The following is a 24,233-nucleotide window of genomic DNA, read 5'->3' on the forward strand; positions in this document are numbered from 1 at the left end:
TACTGGGGCCAGCCTGTCGGCCGTTTTTTGTGGATCTCCTCATTTATTTTTAGCGGTCATGCTGGAAAATCCATGGAAAACGGACGTTTTTCGGGGCCATGGGTGGCAGCATTGGCAACGGGGCCGACCGATTTTTCATTTATTGGTCGGAAATAAATGGCCCGTCTATGGCCTGCCTAAGTTCAAGTGCTTGCTGCCATTGTTCTTCTTCAAAGGGACCCACATCCTCCTCCCATCTATCTGCACATTTCAGCTGTATCTGATCTCTAAATGTGGCAGGTAGAGCAGAGTATAAATCCCCTATCCTTCCCCCTTTAGTACTGGATGAAGATCCCACCATTCTCAGTACATTAGAGGGATTATATACCAACTCCATTGAGACAACCTGACATTGTAATGCATGACGGATCTGAAGATATTGAAAAAACATCTTGTGTTAAATTATATCTCTCCACCAAGTTTTCAAAAGATAACAGAGCACCATTGCTACAGTATACAATTGATGTAGATGAATAATACTCGCTTGTCGCCATCTTTCAAAACCTGAAAGTGTGGCCAATTCAGGAAGGCTAGGGTTATTCCAAATGGACATATATCCTTTATGAGATGTGAGTTCCCCAACAGATTCCCAAAGACAATGATGCATATAAAATGTGGGAAACTTACAATGTATCTGAAAATGACCCCATACCAACAAAAGGTCCACTAAAGGGGCTTCCGGTAGTATAGACAAAAAAGTGCATTGAATGGGGTCTAGAATGTTAACTGAATGCCACCCATACTTGTGTTGGAATCGGGAAGCTAGAAAGTACAGTTTGGCGTTAGGGACTGCCAAACCCCCACTGTCCGTGGGGAGCTGAAGGGTAGTAAGTTTAATTCTAGGGTGTCCTCGCTTCCAAATAAGTTTCCAAAAAAATGTATCTATGTTTCTAAAAGTTTTTTTGAGGGATCCAAACTAGGCAATTATGTAGTAGATATAACAATTGTGGCATCCATATAATTTTTACTAGATTAGCCCTGCCAATAACCGAGAAAGGTAATTTACACCAAGTTCTGCCAGTTTGTTTCCTCCTAGATAAAAGAGGGTCAATGTTTATGGAGAAGTATTCCAAAGCTCTAGGTGTAACGTGAACGCCTAAATATTTAAAGGAAGAAACAACTGAAATCAGGTTGGCCTCGGAGGGTAAATCACCAGATATCGGTATAGTAACCGACTTGCCCCAGTTCATGGTGAACCCAGAAAATGAACCATATATTGAGATAAGGAACAGCTGTATTTATACGGAGATTAAATTACACACAGGTGTACTCTACTAATTAGGTGACTTCTGAAGGCAATTGGATCCACTAGATTTTACTTCGAGATATCAGAGTAAAGGGAGCTGAATACAAATGCACACCACACTTTTCAGATATTTATTTGTAAAAAATCTTGAAAACCATTTATCATTTTCCTTCCACTTCACAATTATGTGCCACTTTGTGTTGGTCTATCAGATAAAATTCCAATAAAATACATTTACTTTTTTGGGTGTAACATGACAAAATGTGGAAAATTTCTAGGTTGTAGGAATAAATTTTCAAGGCACTGTATGTTGTGATTAAAATGTGGAGAAGGCAGGAACTCTGACTGTCTGTGTGTTTGCTCTCCACTTTATATAAATAATACATTTATCGATTGAACTTTTCATATACTGTATATTTGCCCATATAGATAGAAAAGGAGGGGAAAAATAAATCACATGATCTACAAATGCATAGAAGCGTGGGTTTATTTTATGGCATGACAATGCAGTAATTGTATCATATCTGATATATTCAGACTTCGTTCATGGCAGTGTACTGCAATGATAAAAAACAGTGCTTAAAAATAAAAAAAACAAAACCTTCATATTCAATCTAATACACATATACCCTAAGAAATTGCACTAACCCAACACAAAGGTTTGTCATCGTTCTAAAACGTGAGGGGAGATGTTCCTGGGATGTATAACTGTACCTAGATCGTGAAGCAGTGTTGTAGTCAACTAAATCAAAGCAGAAAATGTCAACTTTCAAGTATTCCATGGAAACTGTATAGGTAACATCTAATCTACCCAAAACCGGTATTTCCTATTTGTGCTGATGCAGGTGAGTTTAATCATGTATTGCGTCGTACCCTAGGTTCACATCTGTGCGGGTGGTGCCGCTGTGGATCCGAGTGAAAATCCGTGCAGCCGCCCCACCCACACAGAGAATTGCGGACCCGCGGGCGGGTGCCATTAGTTCTAATGGCATGCCGCCCGCACTGGAAAACGCAACTGTACTCGGAGGTTCCCGTGTGGGCTGCATTTTCCAAAGAAGTGCAGAGACTTCTTTCCCTGCGTTCCACGGGCAAGGGAGTCCATTCAAATGAATGGGCTCTCGTGCCCGTGCAAAACGCGGCCCGCAAGGCCGCATAGATGTGAACCGGGGGTTAACCATGTCGAGAATTCCATTGGTGAGAGTTCTGCACTTGAGTTCTCAATTCCACCAACCTTCTGTAGCAATTACAAGGGTGTCCCATTAACTCTGCTTTGTTTTCCATTATTTATTGGGAACAGTCTCCACCAGGAGAACACAGTGATTACTGGTAACAGCTATAATAGCCGCTAGCAATAATTGCATTTAAAATCCGACAGGCTGGTTGTACCCAAGTTGATCGATCAATCAACTTGGGTACATTCAGCCTGTCCATACATGGTTTGAATCTCGGCCGTGATCCAAACACAGTCTATGGCCAGCTTTAGACCTCATGCACACTGGACATGTTTAATGCTGCTCTTAGGGGCATCTGGATATTTTTACTTTCTGCCTCTAAATGCCATTGCATGTTATCTATGGGGTTACTAAAACTGGAGAATGCAAAATCTGGTGCAGCTCTGCCTGGCAGCCAATCAGCTTCTAACATCAGCTTGTTCAATTAAGCTTTGACAATAAAACCTGGAAGCCGATTGGTTTCTGTGTAGAGTTGCACCAGATTTTGCACTGCCCAGTATTAGGAAATCAACCCCTATATCTCAATGCATTAAGAGGCAGAAAAAGAAACCCGCTGTACAGGAGCAGCGGCATTTTGGCAGAAAAAAACCCTTGATGTGTCTTCATGCTAGGTGCGTTTAGCACTTGAGCATTAATTCATTTCAGTGACCAAAATAAATAAATATTCTGGCCAATGAAATGAACACCCAAGCGTTTGACGCACCTAAAGACTCATTTACAAGTATCAAACTTTTTTTTCCTGCGAAAACGCCGCTGCCAGGAGGAAAGGTGTTTAGAAGGGCTGGGCAAAAGCCCAGTATGTATGAGGCCTAACTGCAGAGTGTAAAGTTGGGTAACTACACCCCAAACAAGGAAACCCTTATGTGACTCAGATCCCCCGTTCACTCCATGTGAAAATATTCTGAGGATTTAAAGTGATCCTTTGTTCACAGGAGTGCATTTACAAACCTTGTACAGCACTCCGAGAGCGAACTGAAATTTGCATAAAATAGCTTTTTGTTCAGGGGCTCCCAGGACACACCACAGTATTGATTTTCAAATGGTTGTGATGAATTTGTAACACAGGACAATTACTTTTATAAATAACATTCACTACTTTTCTTGTTTCCTTATACCTGTACTCAATCTATTATTATCTCGCCTGAATGTTTAAGGATGTACTAGTCATGGCTGCCTTGTATCATGTCCAATTGTCTTCCCTTCCCCGCTGGTTGCGCTCACATTGTGCTGAGCCCGAGGACGCTTACGTTATCACCTCTGCCTCTCACAAATGCATACTGTGGCAAATCTAACTGAACTGTGCCCAAGTCCACCTCTCCAAGTGGGCCAAGGTAGAGTATGCTGAACCATACCCAAGCATGGTACAAAGAGATCACACTAGCCAAACACACATGACTTTTGGATTGATACATTCACAGAATGGATTGCCTAGTGTGAATACACCTTAATTAGTACTGGTTTCCATGGAGGAACAATAGACAGTGAACTGTCATGCTTTGGAGGTGTCAGTCTGTTCAATCACGGAAGGAGTGGGACATTTTAGACTGACCTTACCAAAAAACTGCCTATGCAGATGGCGGTCCATCTATGGAAGTTCACAATTGCATAGCTTTAAATTTGTAATCATCAGGTATTCACTATCTCCTTCTATTCTGCCTCTGTTGTGCTGTTAAATTACCGGTTATGCCAAATAAAAAATATTTAAAGGGTTAGTTCACCTTTACCAAAAAACTTCCTATGCGGATAAAGGGTGTCTGTAGAGTTATTCACCCTGAGGTCATCACAGAGGACAAGGGGGCACTCTTTACATCTGGAGGAAAAGAGATTTAAATCTCCAAACACAGAAAGGTTTCTTCACAGTGAGAGCTGTGAAAATGTGGAATAGACTCCCTCAAGAGTTGGTTCTGGCCAGCTCAGTGGATTGCTTTAAAAAAGTCCTGGATTGTTTCTTAGATACACAGAATATCCTAGATTGTAAGCTCCAAGGAGAAGGGCCCTCCTATCCCTCTTGTATTGAACTGTATTGTTGCTGTATTGTCTCCCGTTATATTGTAAAGCGCTGAGCAAACTGTTGGCGCTATATAAATCCTGTACAATAATAATATAACTGGATATAACATTTATAGGTAAAGTTGATCCAGGGAATATCAGATTGCCTCTCGGGGGATCAGGAAGGATTTTTTTCCCAGCAGGAGCAAATTGGATCGTGCTTTGCTGGGGTTTTTGCCTTCCTCTGGATCAACTGTGTGTATAGGATAACTTTTTTTTTTTTTTTTTTAATGGTTGAACTGGATGGACTTTTGTCTTTTTTCAGCCAGACTAACTATGTAGCAGCACAACAGAGGCAGAATAGAAGGAGATAGTTAATACCTGATAATTACAAATTTAAATTTGAGCTGTATGCATCTATGAAACTCAATGTAGTGCAGATGGACTGCCTTTGGCGCTATATAAACTCGATGTAATAATATTTTTTTTATAAACAGGTCACCCCCAGGTAATTTTTTATTTCTACTCCTTAGGGGCTTCCATTTTTGTTTAGGAATAGGTTCCTACCAAGCCATTTTGCTGCAGAGTCGTAATCCAGGCACTGGGCAGAAGACATTCAAGATAAAATCCTCGGCCTACACGGCAACAAACCTACTACATGATGATCAAGCGGTGGATGGGAGATTGGGAATGTCCGTGGCTGCACTGTATGAACTCACAGAGGTGTTCTGCATGCAGTACCCACAGACATTCCCTTGCTATCATGCATGATCTGTCAGTAGTATTCAACATAAATGGTGATCAGAACTTATAACTTAAGTATCATGGCTACTAACTAGCATTAATGATTTATCTGTCCTCAAATTTTTAAAAAAAGGGGGAGGTATGAGAATTCTTATTAAAAGGAATCCTATTCTGCACTCAGCTACAAGCAGCCATTGCCCTCAACTGTTTTAGGTACAAGATAACCTAACAAAGGTGTCTATCTACTGTCCATGGTAGAAAATAACCCCAACCCATCAGAGATGGTGTCTCTCTATTGTCCAAAGTAGAAGATAACCTCAACCCATTGCAGGAGGTGTCTATCTACTGTCCATGGTAGAAAATAACCCCAGCCCATCGGAGATGGTGTCTCTCTATTGTCCAAAGTAGAAGAAAACCTCAACCCATTGCAGGAGGTGTCTACTGTCTAAGAAACAAGATAATCCCAACCCCCATTGCAAGTTGTCTCTCTACTTTCCAAGGTGGAAGATAAGCCCAACCCCCATTTCAGGTGGTGCCTCTTTACTGTCCAAAAGGTAGAAGAAAATCCTAACCCACTGCAGATAGAAAATAACCCCAACCCATCGGAGATGGTGTCTCTCTATTGTCCAAAGTAGAAGAAAACCTCAACCCATTGCAGGAGGTGTCCATCTAATGTCTAAGAAACAAGATAACCCCAACCCCCATTGCAAGTTGTGTCTCTCTACTTTCCAAGGTGGAAGATAAGCCCAACCCCCATTGCAGATGGTGCCTCTCTACTGTCCAAAGGTAGAAGAAAATCCCAACCCATTGCAGGTGCTGTCTCTCTACTGTCTAAGGAACAAGATAACCCCAACCCATTGCAGGTGGTACTTTCTCCCCCAAACCCTCGTTCCTCCTGAGATGTGTGCGTCTCTCCAGACTGGCCAGCAGTTTGCCCTCGTTCACACACGCACACCTCAGTTTGTACAGTTGCTCAGGGATCCATTTGGTATTTGAATAAAGACATTTTGACCCCCGTTACTGAAGAATAAAAGTCTTCTAATTAAGAAGAGCAAACAAAGCTTGCATGGAAGCGTCTAGATTGCTGAAGACCACAATGCGGAGCTGAATGAGATGAGAAATTTATAGTACACAAAGTCTCCTCCTCCTCTCAACAAGTTGTTTTCACTGATGGAGGGGTTTTTAATGTTTTAATTTATTTTCTTCCACTCGGTGACTCTGGAGCGGTAATTCACATGACTTTTAAGCATCAACACTTCATCTATTCCTACCCAGCAAACCATTCTTATACAAGTTTTCACCAGCGCCTACGAAGAGTGGTCATCAGGTGTCAACGAGCCCTTTCCAAAGTACTGTACTTGATCGACAGAAGCCATGGTGCCAGCACATCCAGGGTGACCCCCCTTTCCGATCAGTTTGTCTCATAGGAGGACAGCAGTGCAGCATCCACAGGCTCCATGCATGATGGACATGTGAAGGAGCGCATAAGCCAGTCATCTATACATTCCATATGGTAAATGTGCATACAAGGCAGGAAGCGTATTGGATCCCCAGTGACAAAGTCCAGCATACAGATCACACACCTGCACAGAAAAAACAGAAGAGAAAAAAAAAAAAAGAAGTGTGATGGATGTACTGTATCAATAACAGCACAGATTAGCAAAGACATAAACCCTGCACACATGGGCATTAAAATACAGGACATATCTCCCCCCACTTCAGGCAGAAAAATGGTATTGATCTGCATGAAGCTGACCACCATCTGCATCTTCTGCAGCCCTGACTTTATTAACGTATCTAAAGCGATTTGTTATTTTTTTTGGGTGAAGTAAAAAGCGTTCGGGTAAAAGATTGTGTTATTATTTTATTACTTTTTATGGTTTTATGAAGACATTTTTATTGTTTCAGTAATTTGTATGAAATGTCTTTTTAAAAGAGGAACTATACTCACCTCCACTCCAGCGATGAAATGCTTAGGAGCTTCTTGTTGGCTGCTAAACATCTTCGGCTGGTCTTCTTCCCGGTTTCAATCTCAAGCCGTTTTGATTGGCCGGGCCAAAATGATGTCAGTCGTGCGCAGTTGTGGAAATGAATTTATCCCGGCAAATACTAACATTGCATAGTTCAGTGTACACAGCAGACCGACAGGTAAGAATACTTTAACCACTTCCAGACCGGACACTTTTACCCCCTTCCTGACCAGGGCAATTTTCAGCTTTCAGCGCTATCACACTTTGAATGACAATTGCGCAGTCATGCAACACTGTACCCAAATGAATTTTTTACCATTTTTTTTAGACAGATAAAGCTTTATTTTGGTGGTATTTATTCACCGCTGGAATTTTTATTTTTTTTGCTATGTAAATGAAAAGTCCAAAAATTTTGAAAAAAAGTGTTTTTTTTATAAAATTTTGCAAATAAATAATATTTCATCATAAATCTTTGCCAAAATTTATTCCGTTATCTTTTTAGTAAAAAAAAATTTCCAAATTAGTTTACAACCAAAAATTATAATTTTTAAACATTTTTTTTTACATTTTTATATTATTTTTATTTTTTTATTTTTTTACATACTGTTACCCTAGCAGTACAGTGTCACCATGGTGACACTGTACTACTTGGGGGTGGTGATGAAGATTTTTTTTTTTTTTTTTACACATTGCTTTTACACCCATATAGGATGTAAAAGCAATCATTTCTCTTTCTCTCTGTCTGCATTCTTGCACTCATTGAGAAGTACTGAGTGAGCTGTGATTGGTCACAGCTTGTCACATGGTACAAGCCTGTTGTGAATAGGCTTGTACCATGTGACCTCTGTGATCATTCACAGATTTCACACGTAGTAAGCAATGATGTCACAAGTGACATCTTGCTTACTACTTTGCATGTGATCACTGATTGGCCAATCAGTGATCACATGATCGGGACCTCGTACAGAGGTCCCGTTCCGACGATCGGTGTTTCATTGTGTCCGGAGGACACAGCGGGCACCGGATCGCGGTGCTACGCGCTCCCAGGAAGCGTGCACAAGCAGTGTGCGGGGAGGCCGTTTATAAACGGCCACCCGACCCTGCACTGCCACCGTCCGGCCGTTTATATGCAACGCCGGTCAGGAAGTGGTTAAAGCAGAACAGCCATAGTTTGTCTCTTCTGTACTAAAAAGTCCAACTGTTAGCAGATTTTTTTTTTAAATTAAAGTAGACCTTAAAGTGGAGTTCCACTCACTCTGTAAAAAAAAAAAAAAACTAGCTGCTGACTTTTAAAAAACAGCCACTCACCTATCCCACGATCCCGCGCTGGCCCCTGCCGCAGCCTGTTTCACCAGCCATCCTGAATTCCTGGCGCTGGTATCTTCAGTGTGGGCACCCGGCTTCACAGCTGGGTGCCCACTGTGCATGCGTGAGTAGCGCTGTGCTTCCTGAATGGCCCCGTCATCTTCTGGGACCTGTCGCATGTCCCACAAGACTTCGGGGAGGGAGGGTAGGAGGGCAACTTCCGTTTCCGATGGCCTAGGCAATCACAGTGGAAGTGGGAGCGGGTACCTGTCAAATTTGGGTACCCGCTCCGCCCCTCCCTCCCCGTTCCCCAAAGGTGCCAATCCTTAATGGAGAGCGGGGGGCCAATCTTTAAAGCAGAACTTCCCCTTTTGGGTGGAACTCCACTTTAAATCTGTGATTTTTGTCTTATAAATGAGATAATTCTCTGGCTGCTTAGTAATGATTTCTCGAACACACTCCCTCCCGCTGTATAAAGTCTAGTACACACTATGAGAGAATTGGACGAATGATCGTCTCATTTTCCACGAAGGTGCATATCATGATGTAACCAACAATAGTATGAACTTGTATGAAAATTCTCAGCCTATGTAGGGAGACATTCTTTCTTGCGTACAATTTCTATGTTCATTGCCACTTTCTTCTGGGTTGTTCTTTGCTTCTGATCATGCACTTTTTTTTCTGTTTATTTCCGTATATGTACACATTGAGCAAAAATCGTACATTGAGTTCACGTACGATAAAAATTTTCTAGCTTGCACTTTTTTTTTTTTTCGTTCGAATTGTCGGAATCAGCTGTTGAAAATAGAATACTAAGGAAGAGGTAATCAACCTATCGCTCCTTGTACAGAAATTTCCATACAATTTTCTAATCACGTGTACAGGCCTTTACCAAGCATGACTTTTGGGTCCCTCAGGTGGAGCTCTCTTGATTTCTGCCCCCCCCCCCCCTCATCTGCTGCGATCACACCAGTGAATATCTATTAGGCAGTCACTCTCATACACCCCCCAGCTGACATGCCCCTTTCTCTCTTTGGCTGGCCATAGACGGACGTTTATCGGCTGAATTGTCGGCCGATAAACGAAAAATCAGTCGTTACTGCCACCAATGCTTACGGAAAACGGACGTTTTTCGTAGATTTTCCAGCATGACCGAAATGACAAGACCCGCGAAAATAGGCCGACGACACTGCCCCACTAACGGTCTATCGGCCGATTTTTTGTTCAGCCGACAATTCGGCCGATAAACGTCCTGTCTATGGCCTGCATTTGTGTTGTAACAGCACTGGTCTCAGGCAAGTGCCCGAGATCAGTGCTGTCAATCAGCACTAGTCGATTATGCTCCTCAATCAGATCCATAAGACTGGAAGGGGAAGGGGGGGTGCATTGTCAGTGGATCTACTGCACCAACTGAAAGAGAATAAAGTGCTACAGACACTTTGTGCCATTGGAGGAAGTGTATAGAAAAGGTGTGGTGAAACCATGTTTACAAAGCCTACAGACCACTACAGAAAGTCAAATATTTGTTCATTTTGCCATTATCCTGAGCATGACCTAGAATAATTGGGCTGCAATAAAAGTATACCATAGGAGAAGTACAAAGGCTGCTATTGCTGTTCTCCATCTGAAAATGCCAGGCTGTAATTGGCTTTGGTAACTTTCCATGAAAGCCCCACTCCTGCTAGTTTCAGCAGTATATTAGGCACGCAGAAAACTAGCCTCAGGATTAGCTTCATTGACCTTGATGCAGCAGCATTATCCTCGGATCTTCCCTCAAAGTCATAATCCAGAGATTTTATGTGTTTAATTTCCTGTCCAGGAGACTGGAACCTAGCGGCTGCTTTATTCTTAGAGTGACCAATCCCCCCCACAATGCCCTGGTGTGATTTGATGGGGATTTTACTGACATCAGGGGACAGTGAGCAGTACCAACAGATTACAGGCAGAAATGGTGTGCAGGTATTGGGAGCTGTGACAGAGGACACGATTACTCCTGACAAATCACACAGAAATGCCCATGTAATGCCTACATAGGAACTAACATCCCAAAGCTTAATGAGATGTGTAGGCCATTGTGATGGGGGCAATGATGTGCAGCACATCTGGGTTTTTCCCCCATCCACACAGCCCGGAAAGAAAGTCATTCTCAAAACAGATAAATCAGGTGTATTGTAACCACTTGCCTACCGGGCACTTATACCCCCTTCCTTACCAGGCCAATTTTCAGCTTTCAGCGCTGTCGCACTTTGAATGACAACTGCGCGGTCGTGCAACATTGTACCCATATGAAATTTTTATCATTTTTTTTCTCACAAATAGAGCTTTCTTTTGGTGGCATTTACTTGCCGCTGGGGGTTTTATTTTTTGCGCTATAAACAAAAAAATGTTTGAAAAAAAAAAGGTTTCTTTGCTTCTATTATAAAATTTTGCAAACAGGTAATTTTTCTCCTTTACTGATGTGCGTTGATGAGGCTGCACTGATAGGCAGCACTGATGGGCACTGATAGGCAGCACTAATGAGGTGGCACGGATAGGTGGCACTGATAGGCGGCACTGATGATGGGTACTGATAGTCAGCACTGATAGGCAGCACTGCTGGGCACTGACTGGCGGCACTGGTGGGTGGCACAGGTGGGTGGCACCGCTGGGCACTGGTGGGTGGCACCGCTGAGCACCGATCATCAGGGCACTGATGATCGGTGCCGATCCCTGCTCTGACAACTGCCGGTTCTCGGTAGTACTTTCCCCACGTTCTGACAGCGAGAGGAAAGTGCAGCCGAGAATCGGCAATTGCATTTCCCTGTGATCAGCGTGTCACTGGACACGGCTGATCACGTGGTAAAAAGCTGCTGTGATTGGCCTTTTACCACATCATGTGATCAGCTTTGTCCGTAGGACACAGCGATCACAGAGATCGCCGGGGGAGCGCAGGAGAGCGCATTCTGGGAGGACGTCATATGACGCCCTCCCAGAACTGGCTAGGCGCAGTGTAGCCGTCATTCGGCTAGCTGCGGTCGGCAACTGGTTAATAACTGCACAACACAACAGAAAACAATTGTGCATGCTGAAAGTGCTCACAATTCCAAATTCACCTTATGCCCCGTACACTCGGTAAGAAAATTCTACGAAAATTTTCGCGGAACCACTGATGGAACGATTTTCTCTTCATTGGTGAGCAGGATGTTTTAACCGATACGATATTGTGAACAAAAAAATCCGGTTGAACAACAGTGAAAAATTTTGTAGTTTCGCATACGAACAGCTGATTTTCTATGCGGTGGTATGACGGTCGTACGAAAAAAAATCTATCAAGCGCTATCACACATGAGCGGAAGCAGAAGATGACCCGGATGTTTATGTCCAAGGAATCTTCGTAAACACGAACAAAAAATCTAAATGTTAAAAGTAGATTGGCCTAATGAGATAATGACACCAGAATTCTGCAGATGATATTTTATGTATCACTATTTATGTATACAGGTCATGTAATAAACGATATTATACTCATTGCTGGTCATTGTTGTGTATATTGCTCGTTCTGGCCGGAAGGGCGTGGCTACAAGGTCACATGCACACCGCATCACTTCCACTTGTACAGAAGATGTCAACACTACGTATTGCCCGAACGATTTTTTTAGATTGGTTAATGTGGGCCACGATTTCGACCAACGAACGAACGCCTCTCGGCTGTCGGATGACCGATCGATTTTCTAATCCTGTATTCCCACCTTTAATATGTTGCTGGTAGACTGGTAGCAATTTTCTCCATCTCTGGTGTAAGCAGCTAAGTGCACAGCAGAGCTCATGCTACTTAAAGCACTCTGCATAATGCTAGTCGATAACCCCGAGACTCACGTCATGGCAGCAATCCTGATGCTGGAGGCACCTCGCCAGTAACAGGATTGCTATAAGAGCAGAAAGAACCTGCTACTACAAAATTGCTCCTTCACTGGCCATACCACCAAGGTGTCGGTCCATCATTGCTTCCTTGCGGTCAACTGACATTCTGCAAGTTTCATCGTGGGAGGGATGCCACAGAAGCAGGTGATTGCTCTTGTTTGAGATCCTGTTGTTAGCGAGCTGCAGCCAATAACAGGATCTCTGGTGTGGCATGGCCCTAATGGGTCACATACTCTGGGGTAGGTTTACTAGTACACAAGTCTGTGGATCATGTTCATTAAATGGATAATTAAAGTGTATGCGTGGGTAATATCTACTGCAGTAGAACTCTGCCATTCATGCAAAACTTCTCTATGTGAAAAATAAAAACAGAGACGGCACAAATGCCTAACGCATTATCTATGGACACTTTATTAACCACTTGCCTGCTGGGCACTTCTACCCCCTTCCTTACCAGACCAATTTTCAGCTTTCAGCGCTGTCGCACTTTGAATGACAATTGCGCGGTCATGCAACATTGTACTCATTTGAAATGTTTATCATTTTTTTCCTCACAAATAGAGCTTTCTTTTGGTGGTATTTACTCGCCGCTGGGTGTTTTATTTTTTGCACTATGAACAAAAAAAAAAGCAAAAAATTTTGAAAAAAAAAAAAAAGTTTCTTTGTTTCTATTATAAAATTTTGCAAACAGGTAATTTTTCTCCTTCACTGATTTGTGTTGATGAGGCTGCACTGATAGGCAGCACTGATGGGCACTAATAGGCAGCACTAATAGTCACCACTGATGATGGGTACTGAAAGTCGGAACTGACTGGCGGCACTGCTGGGCTGCACTGATGGGCACAGGTGGGTGACACCGGTGGGCACAGGTGAGAGGAACTGGTGGGTGGCACTGCTGGGCACTGATCATCAGTGCCCTGATGATCGGTGCCGATCCCTGCTCTGACAACTGCCGGTCCTTGGCAGTACTTTCCTCACACTCTGACAGCGTGAGGAAAGTGCAGCCGAAAACCGGCAATAGCATTTCCCGGTGATCACCGTGTCATTGGACACGGCTGATCACGTGGCAAAAGGCCGCTGTGATTGGCCTTTTACCACATCACGTGATCAGCTGTGTCCATAGGACACAGCGATCACGGAGATCGCTGGGTGCGCTCAGGAGGGTGCGTTCTGGGAGGACGTCATATGACAGCCTGCCAGAACTGGCCTGCCGCAGTGCAGCAGTCATTCATGCCGCAGTGCAGCATGGTGACACTGTACTGCTAGGGTGACAGTATGTAAAAAAAAAAAAATAAATAATAATATAAAAAAATAAAAATGTAAAAAAAAAAAGTTTAAAAATTATAATTTTTGGTTATAAACTAATTTGAATTTTTTTTTTACTAAAAAGATAACGGAATAAACTTTGGCCAAGGTTTATGATGAAATATTATTTATTTGCAAGATTTTATAAAAAAAAAACTTTTTTTTCAAAATTTTTGGACTTTTTCATTTACATAGCAAAAGAATAAAAATCCCAGTGGTGAATAAATACCATCAAAATAAAGCTTTATCTGTCTCAAAAAAATGGCAAAAAATTCATTTGGGTACAGTGTTGCATGACCGCGCAATTGTCATTCAAAGTGTGATAGTGCTGAAAGCTGAAAATTGCCCTGGACTGGAAGGGGGTAAAAGTGGTTAAGCAGATGGCATTGTTCTATTTCACAGTACAGAACCCACCGCAGGTGTAACTTGAAGTTTTTACAGCGGCACTTTGTGGCTGTTGAAGTTTTTTTCTACAGCCAGTAAACCCCCCAGCATGTTATCCTATGTGTCAATGCACACATAGACTGGAATCAACGTTTTTGGCTGAGACGTTTTTTCTGGCTGGAAAAGTGGGTTTCTAGAGTTTTTTTAGCTGTAAAAATGCACCAATGTTGAAAAACGTGGCAAAATGCTCTAAAATGCTGCAAACCGGTGTTTTTGGACTTTTTTTGATGAAAGAAAAAATTAATTTTGGTAAAAAAAAAAAACCACGCTAAAAAACGCAAATGCAGGAAACCGCCGCTAATCGTGGGAAACCGCCACTAAACGCTAATGCAAATACGCTAAAAAAAGCTGAAAAACTCAGTTTTTTAACATGACTTTACACAGCTAACGTTACCAGCGTTATCAAAATGTCCCGTGTGCACGAGGGCTAATAGTCATACTAGTGGTAAAAGTAATGATGTTAACCTCTTCACGCCGGCCAAATGTGCGGCCTCCCGGTGTCTGGGCCTAGACGCCGAGCAGCCGCACATTTGCGTGCAATTAACGAAAAACATATGTGCTGAAAGCGCGCACCCGGCACACATGTCCGGTACTCACGGAAATGTCCCGGACTGCTCTTTCAATCGGGACCTTTCCCGAAAGTGTGAACGCCGTGATGATACGTCACGACGGTCACATGATCCCTAAACCCCGCCTCCTGAAACTCTTAAAGGGCCGGGAGGCGCCGGCAGGAAGGGGTTAATGATATTGTATAATAGAGAGAAGACACCAATATCACCAGCCTGTATATTACTGCAGTATTAAGCCAGGCATAGACGGATCGAAATTTGGCCAGTTCAACAAAAACCAGTCGAATTTCGATCCATCCTGGTTATACTGAAGTCAGCCTTTCAGATTTTTTTCGTATGATCACTGCCGCTGACTTTAACCAGCAGCAGTGATCACTGTATTCTGAAAGCAGGGAACCTCCCGCTGTCAAAATAAAATAGCTTCGCGGGAGGGATTCCCCCATCAACACTGACCGTGTTTATTGGGAAAACAACCGATTTTTTTTTTTTCCTTCATCCTGCGGTTGAAGGAAAGAAAATTGCATAATGTATGGCCAGCCTTACAAAGAAACCAAGCTACATTGTTTCATTAATAAAGCAGCCAAAACAATGCAAACGCTGGGATTCCTGATGCAGGGAAAAACTATCATGAAGACATAATGATAACATGGGATCCTATCCCTATGGCACTAACTCTTTCAGCTTCTTCTCCGAGCGCTCAGATCCAGAGTCATATCTGCCTTTCGGTAAATGCTGAATTAGGCCCATCCTCTGCACAATCCACACTTGTTCCTCCTCAGTCAGCTGGGTGGCTAGACGGGTCTGGCTGGGTGTGGGATGGTAAACCGGCACCGGCTCTCGTTCCTGAAATAAATCATGACAATGAAATCAGAACAAGAGAAACCCCTCTAAAGCATCAGTACATCTAATCTGCTACAAAAGTAGCATGCTGGATCACAGGTACACAACAAAACTCTGATGTTATCAGCCTTACCCACTTCTCCCTTGCTGGGCTACAGAACACCTCCCCCCTTATTTTATGTATCTTTCTGTAATGCATCTCAATGGGGAAAATTACGATGAAGCTGTGGCTCCTGGGCATCACAACAAAAGCCATATTTCCCTCTGTAAGACCTATGTTGTAATGTACGGCCATGTCCATGCAAGAACTTACCTCGCAGCTCTCAGCTCACCCTGCCCTTCCTCTAAACTGCAACTCTGCAGATCCCCCTCCCTTCTGCTCCTACTTCCAGCAGTGACTCCGCCATCTTCCAGCCTATTCATCTCTAATGTACACATAGACAAAATGTTCTGAGAGGGCATAGCAAGGGGAGCTGAACTGCTGAGACTATGATATGAACAACTTGCCTGCAACTATAGGAGTCGGGAAGGGCTTGTTTATAAGCCAATATGCAGCCTGTAGTTAAAGCAAATTATTTTGTTTTTAAGAAATACCACTTTTGAGGCCCAGTAACATCACCGGGTCTGTCTGCTGGCCTTTGTTCCAAAGCTAGACTGAGTTTGATGAGAGGGGCTATCATGCTCCTGTAAATAGCACATTACATCCAGAATTATATGAAAAAAATACCTCCCTGCCATCCCTTCAATCACGCATCCCTGCTAACTGCAGAGTGCTGCAACTTTTAGCTGTGCAGTCTGCTTAGCTGATCCAATAGAGTGTAATCAAGCAACTGATATGCAGATTGCACAGCTACAACCTGTGGCAAGCTATGGCTAGCAGGGATGCATGTCTAAAGGGATGCTGAAGACATGTTCTTTTATACAGCGCACTGAAACAGCAGTATAGTGACTTTTGGCAGCACTAAAAAAATGAGAATTGATGATCAGTGAAGTCACTTAAACAGCTGCGACTACAATGGGTCGTACTGTGGAGATGAAAGTGTGCATGGAATTGAAAGTAAATCACTCTCAACATAGACTACAAGTCTGGGGAAGAAAGGTAAGGCTGGAGTTAGGGCTCGTTCACACTTGGCTGTTTTACCAATGCTTGCCAAACGCCCCTATAGCGTTTGGCAAGCGTTGGTCAGGCGTTTGCGGAGCGTTTTTTAACGCTCGGCAAATGCTCCGCAAACGCTGCATGCGCGGTTTAGCGGAGGTTGCTAGGCATTTGCCGAGCGTTAAAAACGCCCCACAAACGCCTATAATGCAGTTTGAGTGGTGTTACCGCTCCGCAAACGCCCCGCAACCGCACCGCAAACGCTGGCCGGGCATTTGTGGAGCGGCACCATAGACTAGAATAGGAGGGTTCAACGCCTCCTGACTCAACCAGAGGCGTCTGTTTTGCCGCGACGCAAACGCTCCCGTTAGAACAGCACCATGTGATGCAATGTGCAGAATTGGCAGAGGCGTTTGGGAAGCGGTAAAAACGCTTCCCAAACGCCTCTCTGCCGCCTGCACACAACTCTAGTGTGAACGTAGCCTTATACTTTAAAAGGAGTTGAAGTATTACCGGTAAATGGGGGGGGGGTAATATCTCAGGGGATATGTCAAAGCAGTTCAATTTACCAAAAGAAAACAATGTGTTAGCTGGAGTCCATCTAATGCAGGCCATAGATGGGGAGAAAAACGGCCGATTTTTCGTCCGAAAATAAAACCGGCCGATTATCTTATCGTTAATGGACGATTTTGTCGGCCGTTTTTCGTGTATTTTGGACTTTCAGATTATCGGTGATGTTGGAAAATTTTCGAAAAACGCCCGACTTTATCCTCATTGATGGTCAAAAACGAACGATCGTTTTCCGAAAAAGGATCACAAAGGCCACAAAATGACATCATTTCCCGTTATAGGTTACTCATTAATCGGCCGATTTTCGTAATAATTGGTGGTCAGGTAAGTTTTTTAGACCGACCGATAGTTCGTTAATCGGCCAAAAATCTGCCGTTTTTCTCCCCATCTATGGCCTGCATTAGACTATCCTACACACAAGGTGACAACGCAGCTATGTGATTTCACTACCGATACATTGGAGGCTGAAAAAAGGGTTATCAGCATTTTGCCAACAGAAAAAAAAAAAAAAAAAAAGATAATAATTGACTTCAATGCAAAATCGCATCCCACTGACTTCAATGCATAATTGCTAATTATTGACTACAATGCAAAAATAACGTCTCTAATGCAGGCCATAGATGGGGAGAAAAACAGCCGATTTTTCGTCCGAAAATAAAACCGGCCGATTATCTTATCGTTAGTGGACGATTTTGTCGGCCGTTTTTCCTGTATTTTGGACTTTCAGATTATCGGTGATGTTGGAAAATTTTCGAAAAACGCCCAACTTTATCCTCATTGATGGTCAAAAACGAACGATCGTTTTCCGAAAAAGGATCACAAAGGCCACAAAATGACATCATTTCCCGTTATAGGTTACTCATTAATCGGCCGATTTTCGTAATAATTGGTGGTCAGGTAAGTTTTTTAGACCGACCGATAGTTCGTTAATCGGCCGAAAATCTGCCGTTTTTCTCCCCATCTATGGCCTGCATAAGTCTTTACACACATTATATATATATATATTTGAGGTGATTGTAGCCGTATTAGTGCATTTGCAACAGAAACAATTGAGTACTGTCCGCGATACTTTTTTTATTTGCACTAACATACAATTCTGAGGACAAGCTTTCGGGGTATGTCCCCTTCTTCAAAGTCCAAGCAGTACTGTACAAATCACAAAATTTCAGCAGAATGTTAGAATAGATGAAGAAAAAAAAAAAAAAAAAAGAGAAGATACAGCCAAAGCGAGGGGGGAGGGGATACTACACTCACACAGAGGGAGTCAAGCTTCAGCTAATAGCCATAAAACTGTTGGATGATGAGCGAGGAATCATTACACACTTATTATCCAACAGTTTTATGGCTATTAGCTGAAGCTTGACTCCCTCTGTGTGAGTGTAGTATCCCCTCCCCCCTCGCTTTGGCTGTATCTTATCTCTAGCCTCTCTTTTTTTTTTTTTTTTTCCTTATCTCTTCTAACATTCTGCTGAAACTTTGTGATTTGTACAGTACTGCTTGGACCTGAAGAAGGGGACATAGCCCGAAAGCTTGTACTCAAAATTGTATATTAGTGCAAATAAAAAAAGTATCACGGACAGTACTCAATCATATATATATATATAAAATTTTAGTTTAAATTTTTGTGTTACTTTCAATAAAAATTAATTTACGTTACTAAATTGTATTTTAGAACTTCATAATAGTGTAAGAAATTAAAAAACTGCACAGGCGATCAAATACCACCAAAAGAAAGCTCTATTCGTGGAGGGGAAAAAAAAAAGGAACTAAATTTAATTTGGGTGCAGCGTTGCATGATCGCAATTGTCAGTTAAAGTAATGCAGCGCTATATCTAAAAAAAATGGCCTGATCAGGAAGGGGGGGGGGGGTAAATCCTCAGGAGGGCAAGGGGTTATAGCAGGGTTAGATTATAAAAAAAAAATATCCCAAGCTCTGAACATCTCATGGAGCACTGTTCAATCCATCATCCAAAAATGGAAGGAGTATGGCACGACTGCAAACCTACCAAGACATGGCCATCCACCTAAATTGACAGGCCGGGCAAGGAGAGCATTCATCAGAGAGGCAGCCAAGAGGCCCATGGGAACTCTGGAGGAGCTGCAGAGATCCACAGCTCAGGTGGGAGAATCTGTCCACAGGACAACTATTAGGCCCCATGTACACGGGACATTTCTGAACGATGGAAACTGACTGCTGGAAAATATAGGTTAAAAAAAGTCTGTTTAGCCGCGTCTGCATAACGCGTTTATGTGCATTTGCGTTTAGAAGCGTTTTTTAAAGATAAGCACAGGAGAACCTCCCAAATGGCCAGAATGCACTGAAAAGTGGTAAATTATTAACTATTTCAGACTGTTTCAGAGAAATACAGAGAGTAGAAGCAGAGACAGCAGTACGTGTTGAGATTAGCTTAGGTGTGAATTGCTCATTAACATTTCTTTTGTTTCCAAGGGTGGGAAAGGTGTCTGCTGGAGTGAGTCATTAAGGTCACCTGGCAGGGGGTCTTCATGAGGAATTTGAGGTGTGAATGGTCATTAACATATCTTTTGTTTCCAAGGATGGGAGAGGTCTGAGGTGTGAATTGGTCATTACAATGTGTGACAAGCTTGGTAGGAACATTCTGTGTTCAGTGTTTTGTCCATCTGAGTACCCTGAAAACGCTTTGCATGCATTTTTCATGATGCAAAAAGGCTCTGGACAGCATTGGGAACTGGAAGAGTTAAAAAAACAAAAAAAATTCAAAGCAAACGCTTATAAACACGATTTGCCGCATTTACAAGCGTTTTGCGTTTGAAACTCTGGTAAAATCGACTGCTGAACTTTAAAAGAAACGACTGTAAACTCAAATGCCTGTAAACAACTCTGTGCACATGGACACATAGGAAAACATTAGGGAGAGTTCAGGGGCTGCTGAAAAAAAACGCTGAACAGCTCCTAAACGTGGGTTTATCAGCCGCAGTGTACATGAGCCCTTAGTCCTGCACTCCACAAATGTTTATCATTTAATACAAACCTTTACAATCATATATATATATATAGCTAATTTCATAAAAATTGCACAAAGTTGTGAATGGCTAGAAGCCCTGCCAGTTTATTTTCTGCTGTCTGTGTCCCATTGGGGAGATTTTACTTCTGTCACACAACAGGACGTTGGAGGAAATCTCTCAAAGCCAGGGACAAGCCCCTCTTAGCTGTCCCTGGAACAGGTACTCCCATTGGACGATTTCTCCTTGCTTTGGGGACAACTTTAAAATGTTGGCTATCCCCCCACTTTTGTTCCTGGTGACAAATAGAGAGGGTGAATCACTCCATTGGGGACACAGACAGCAATAAAATCCTGACAGTCCAAATCTTCCTTTGTCAATCAAAAACCAGAAAAAAAAAAAAAAGATTCCCCCGGAGATACTCTTTAATTGACTGTTCTGAAACTGCTAGTTTCCTGGCTTCAACGACCAGCCTGGAAGAGGTGTGCAGATCAAGGACTGTTACTGCAGTCTGACTTTCTAAGGTACATGTTTGTTCCAGGCCCAGTGAGTCGGGATACTAAAACTACAGACAGCCAGGCAATGAGCAATCCCAGGAAGAGGCTAGCAATGGCTGCCTGCTCATTTCTGGCTGTACACATCCAAGCTGTGTGAAGAATCAAGACAATGAAATGTGACACCAGAGGAAATCAGAGGACACCAGATATTTCCGGGACTCTGGACAGTCAATAGCAGGAATCCCGAAGTGTCAACTATTAGATCCAAATTAGAGTCTCCTTCATTCAAATCCAGATAGAGAAAACATTGGGAGGTGATGGCTGCCGAAGGAGCTGCTGACAGTTCCTGAAATAATAGTTCATATACTTCTCCTAGCCGGGATGGATGGCACTCACACATGTCAGATAATGGGGTACAGCCGCATACAGTGTACACAGGCACCAGGCTTCTGATAGTGGGGTGTGTATACATACAGCTGGTAATAGTATATGGAAGTGTGTATACGGGGAGTGGCGGTGTATACAGAGGGGTGTATACGGGGGATGGATACGGGGAGCGGCGGTGTGTACAGAGGGGTGTATACGGGGAGCGGCGGTGTATACAGAGGGGTGTATACGGGGAGTGGCGGTGTGTACAGAGGGGTGTATACGGGGAGCGGCGGTGTATACAGAGGGGTGTATACGGGGAGCGGCGGTGTATACAGAGGGGTGTATACGGGGAGCGGCGGTGTATACAGAGGGGTGGATACGGGGAGCGGCGGTGTATACAGAGGGGTGGATACGGGGAGCGGCGGTGTATACAGAGGGGTGGATACGGGGAGCGGCGGTGTATACAGAGGGGTGTATACGGGGAGCGGCGGTGTATACAGAGGGGTGTATACGGGGAGCGGCGGTGTATACAGAGGGGTGTATACGGGGAGCGGCGGTGTATACAGGGAGCGGCGGTGTATATAGAGGGGTGTATACGGGGAGCGGCGGTGTATACAGAGGGGTGTATACGGGGAGCGGCGGTGTATACAGAGGGGTGTATACGGGGAGCGGCGGTGTATACAGAGGGGTGTATACGGGGAGCGGCGGTGTATACAGAGGGGTGGATACGGGGAGCGGCGGTGTATACAGAGGGGTGTATACGGGGAGCGGCGGTGTATACGGGGAGCGGCGGTGTATACAGAGGGGTGTATACGGGGAGCAGCGGTGTATACAGAGGGGTGTATACGGGGAGTGGCGGTGTGTAGTTGTGTATACAAAGGGGTGTATAGAGGTATGAGGAGGTAGCAGTATATGGGAAGTATATACACAGAGGTATGACGTCACACACAATGTACACAATGCATTGAGTCACCTGGTAGGGCGGTGGGGGCTCCCCGGGCAGGCTGGCTCCATCAGAATCATTGAGCAGGGATAGGTCATCAGCGGACTGGGATGACAGGCAGTTCCCCATCCCCCCACCGCCGGGGATCCAGCTGTCGCCCCCGGACTCCCCTCCAGCTCCGGACTGTTTACTCTGCCTCCTTCCCGGAAGTCGCGGTGCTGGAGACTACAACTCCCGGCATCCCCGCCGTCTGCTCGTCACGTGCCGACTCCCTGTGTCACGTGGTGCCCAGGTGGATCTCCGTTACATTGTATCACTGCTGGAGAGAAACCCTTCCGGAAGGAGATCCCTGTGTCCTCTGTGAGAGATCCTTGCAATACAATCACTGTTCATAATAAAGTGATATTACATAAAATATTACAATTGTGTTTAAATATGTTTATTTAATATGTTATAAAATTTACACAGTTCTTTGACATTTATAGCGGTTGCAACAATGTATCTATTTGTATCCATTTAGGATACAAATGTTTTTATTCGGAAACAAATAAATACATTGTTGCAACCGCTATAAATGTCAAAGAACTGTCAAAGAAATAGCGGAGCTCTCTGCAGGGACACTTTTTGCCGGACTGGAATTCCTCTTCTTCTTCATCCTCTTCTTCATCCTCTTCTCCATCTTCTTCATCTTCCTCTTCTTCATCCTCTTCTTCTTCTTCTTCATCCTCTTCTTCTTCCTCTTCTTCATCATCCTCTTCTTCTTCCTCTTCTTCATCATCCTCTTCTTCTTCCTCTTCTTCCTCTTCTTCTTCCTCTTCTTCATCCTCTTCTTCTTCTTCATCCTCTTCTTCTTTCTCTTCTTCTTCATCCTCTTCTTCTTCCTCTTCTTCTTCATCCTCTTCTTCCTCTTCTTCTTCTTCCTCTTCTTCTTCATCCTCTTCTTCTTCATCCTCTTCTTCTTCTTCATCTTCTTCTTCATCCTCTTCTTCTTCATCCTCTTCTTCTTCATCCTCTTCTTCTTCTTTTTCTTCTTCTTTTGGTCTTCCTCTTGCAGGTCACTGCTCATGCGCAGATTTTTTTATCTGTAAACAGATCGGCTGATTTGCCCATAATTGCCGTGAAAATCGGCTGATCTGCAAAATCAGCCGATTTTTTCCAACTTTACCGATAAAAATAATCTGCCAAAATACAGAAAAACGGCCGAACAATTAGCCCACGAACGATCCGAAAATCGGGCGATTTTATTTTCGGCCGAAAAATCGGCAGATTTTCGACCCATCTATGGCCTGCATTACTTGGGAAACATACTGCTGTGTAATTCTCTGGTGTGCAGAGAAATACACAGCAGCATGTTATTGCTGGCAGGAGAGAGACCTGTGTTGTTTACATGCAAGTCTCTCCCCTCTCAGTGTTCCTCGGCGATCGCCGGGTGCCAGAGGGGAATCTCTGGCCAGGACCCGGTGATTGACATCTGTAGCTGCCAATGGCAACGCGGGTAGGGAAGCACGTGTATGCGTTCGTGCCCCCTATCCATAAATGCAAATCACATATAGACGTGATTTTGTGCAGCCCTGCCACCCTGTAGCAGTAGTTCTACTATAGGGTGGTGGGGAAGCGGTTAAAACAAAGTATTTATTAAACACAATATTTATGTTGCTGTGCAATGCGCTGCACATCTTCATTCAATGAACAGAAGTATTCAAGAATGTAACTAAAAGTGTTACTAAACCCACAACAGTAAAATCAGTCTGTAGATGCAGTAAAGCATGCTTGTTATACTCACCGTGGAACCTAAGGGGTTAATCCTCTGCATTGCCTAAAAAGGATGTTTGATCCTGTCTTCTCTGATCCTCCCCTTCTTCCACATCCCCCAATCCATTTGCTGATAAAACAGAGCCCTGGGGGCAAGCTGCCCATGCTCAGTTTGGTGTGTATTGCTAGAGAGGTTTTTGTTTTCTTGGGAGAGTGCATGTGATCAGCACAGGGCCAATCAGCGTTGTCCAGACAGAGGGTCAGGGGTCCTGAAGCCTCAAAAGAGAGAATAAAAACTCCTCCTGCAACATACCTCCCAATGTTTTCAGATGGGAATGAGGGATACCTATTAGCAAATGTATGTAGGTATAGGATAATAGGGCACACCCCCTGCCACGCCCCCTTAAAGGAGATATAAAAAAAAAAAAAGGTTAGTTAAAC

At 43.6% G+C, this 24,233-nt stretch overlaps 1 protein-coding gene across 1 annotated transcript; it reads right to left on the reverse strand.

Annotated features, from left to right (window-relative positions):
- Positions 1–1,402: 1,402 nt before the first annotated feature.
- LOC149437399 (RING finger protein 11-like) lies at positions 1,403–22,268 on the reverse strand. Its single transcript, XM_089660955.1, has 3 exons — positions 22,071–22,268; positions 15,417–15,586; positions 1,403–6,833 (listed from the first exon to the last, which is right to left on the reverse strand). Exons 1-3 carry the CDS (start codon positions 22,167–22,169, stop codon positions 6,662–6,664), a joined length of 441 nt encoding a protein of 146 aa, XP_089517081.1. The 5' UTR covers positions 22,170–22,268; the 3' UTR covers positions 1,403–6,661.
- Between the last annotated feature and the right edge of the window lie 1,965 nt (positions 22,269–24,233).

The sequence above is a fragment of the Staurois parvus genome, unplaced genomic scaffold, assembly GCF_062004578.1.
Source record: "Staurois parvus isolate SC_StPar_1 unplaced genomic scaffold, SC_StPar_1.0 ptg001296l, whole genome shotgun sequence".
NCBI lineage: Eukaryota > Metazoa > Chordata > Amphibia > Anura > Ranidae > Staurois > Staurois parvus.

Excerpts from the sequence above, each read along its gene's own strand:
- LOC149437399 (XM_089660955.1), bottom strand. The coding sequence starts at position 22,169 with ATGGGGAACTGCCTGTCATCCCAGTCCGCTGATGACCTATCCCTGCTC. Across the intron at positions 15,587-22,070 it reads AGCCCCCACCGCCCTACCAG|GAACGAGAGCCGGTGCCGGT; the intron begins GTGACTCAATGC and ends GATTTATTTCAG. Across the intron at positions 6,834-15,416 it reads TCGGAGAAGAAGCTGAAAGA|GTGTGTGATCTGTATGCTGG; the intron begins GTTAGTGCCATA and ends TTTTCTGTGCAG.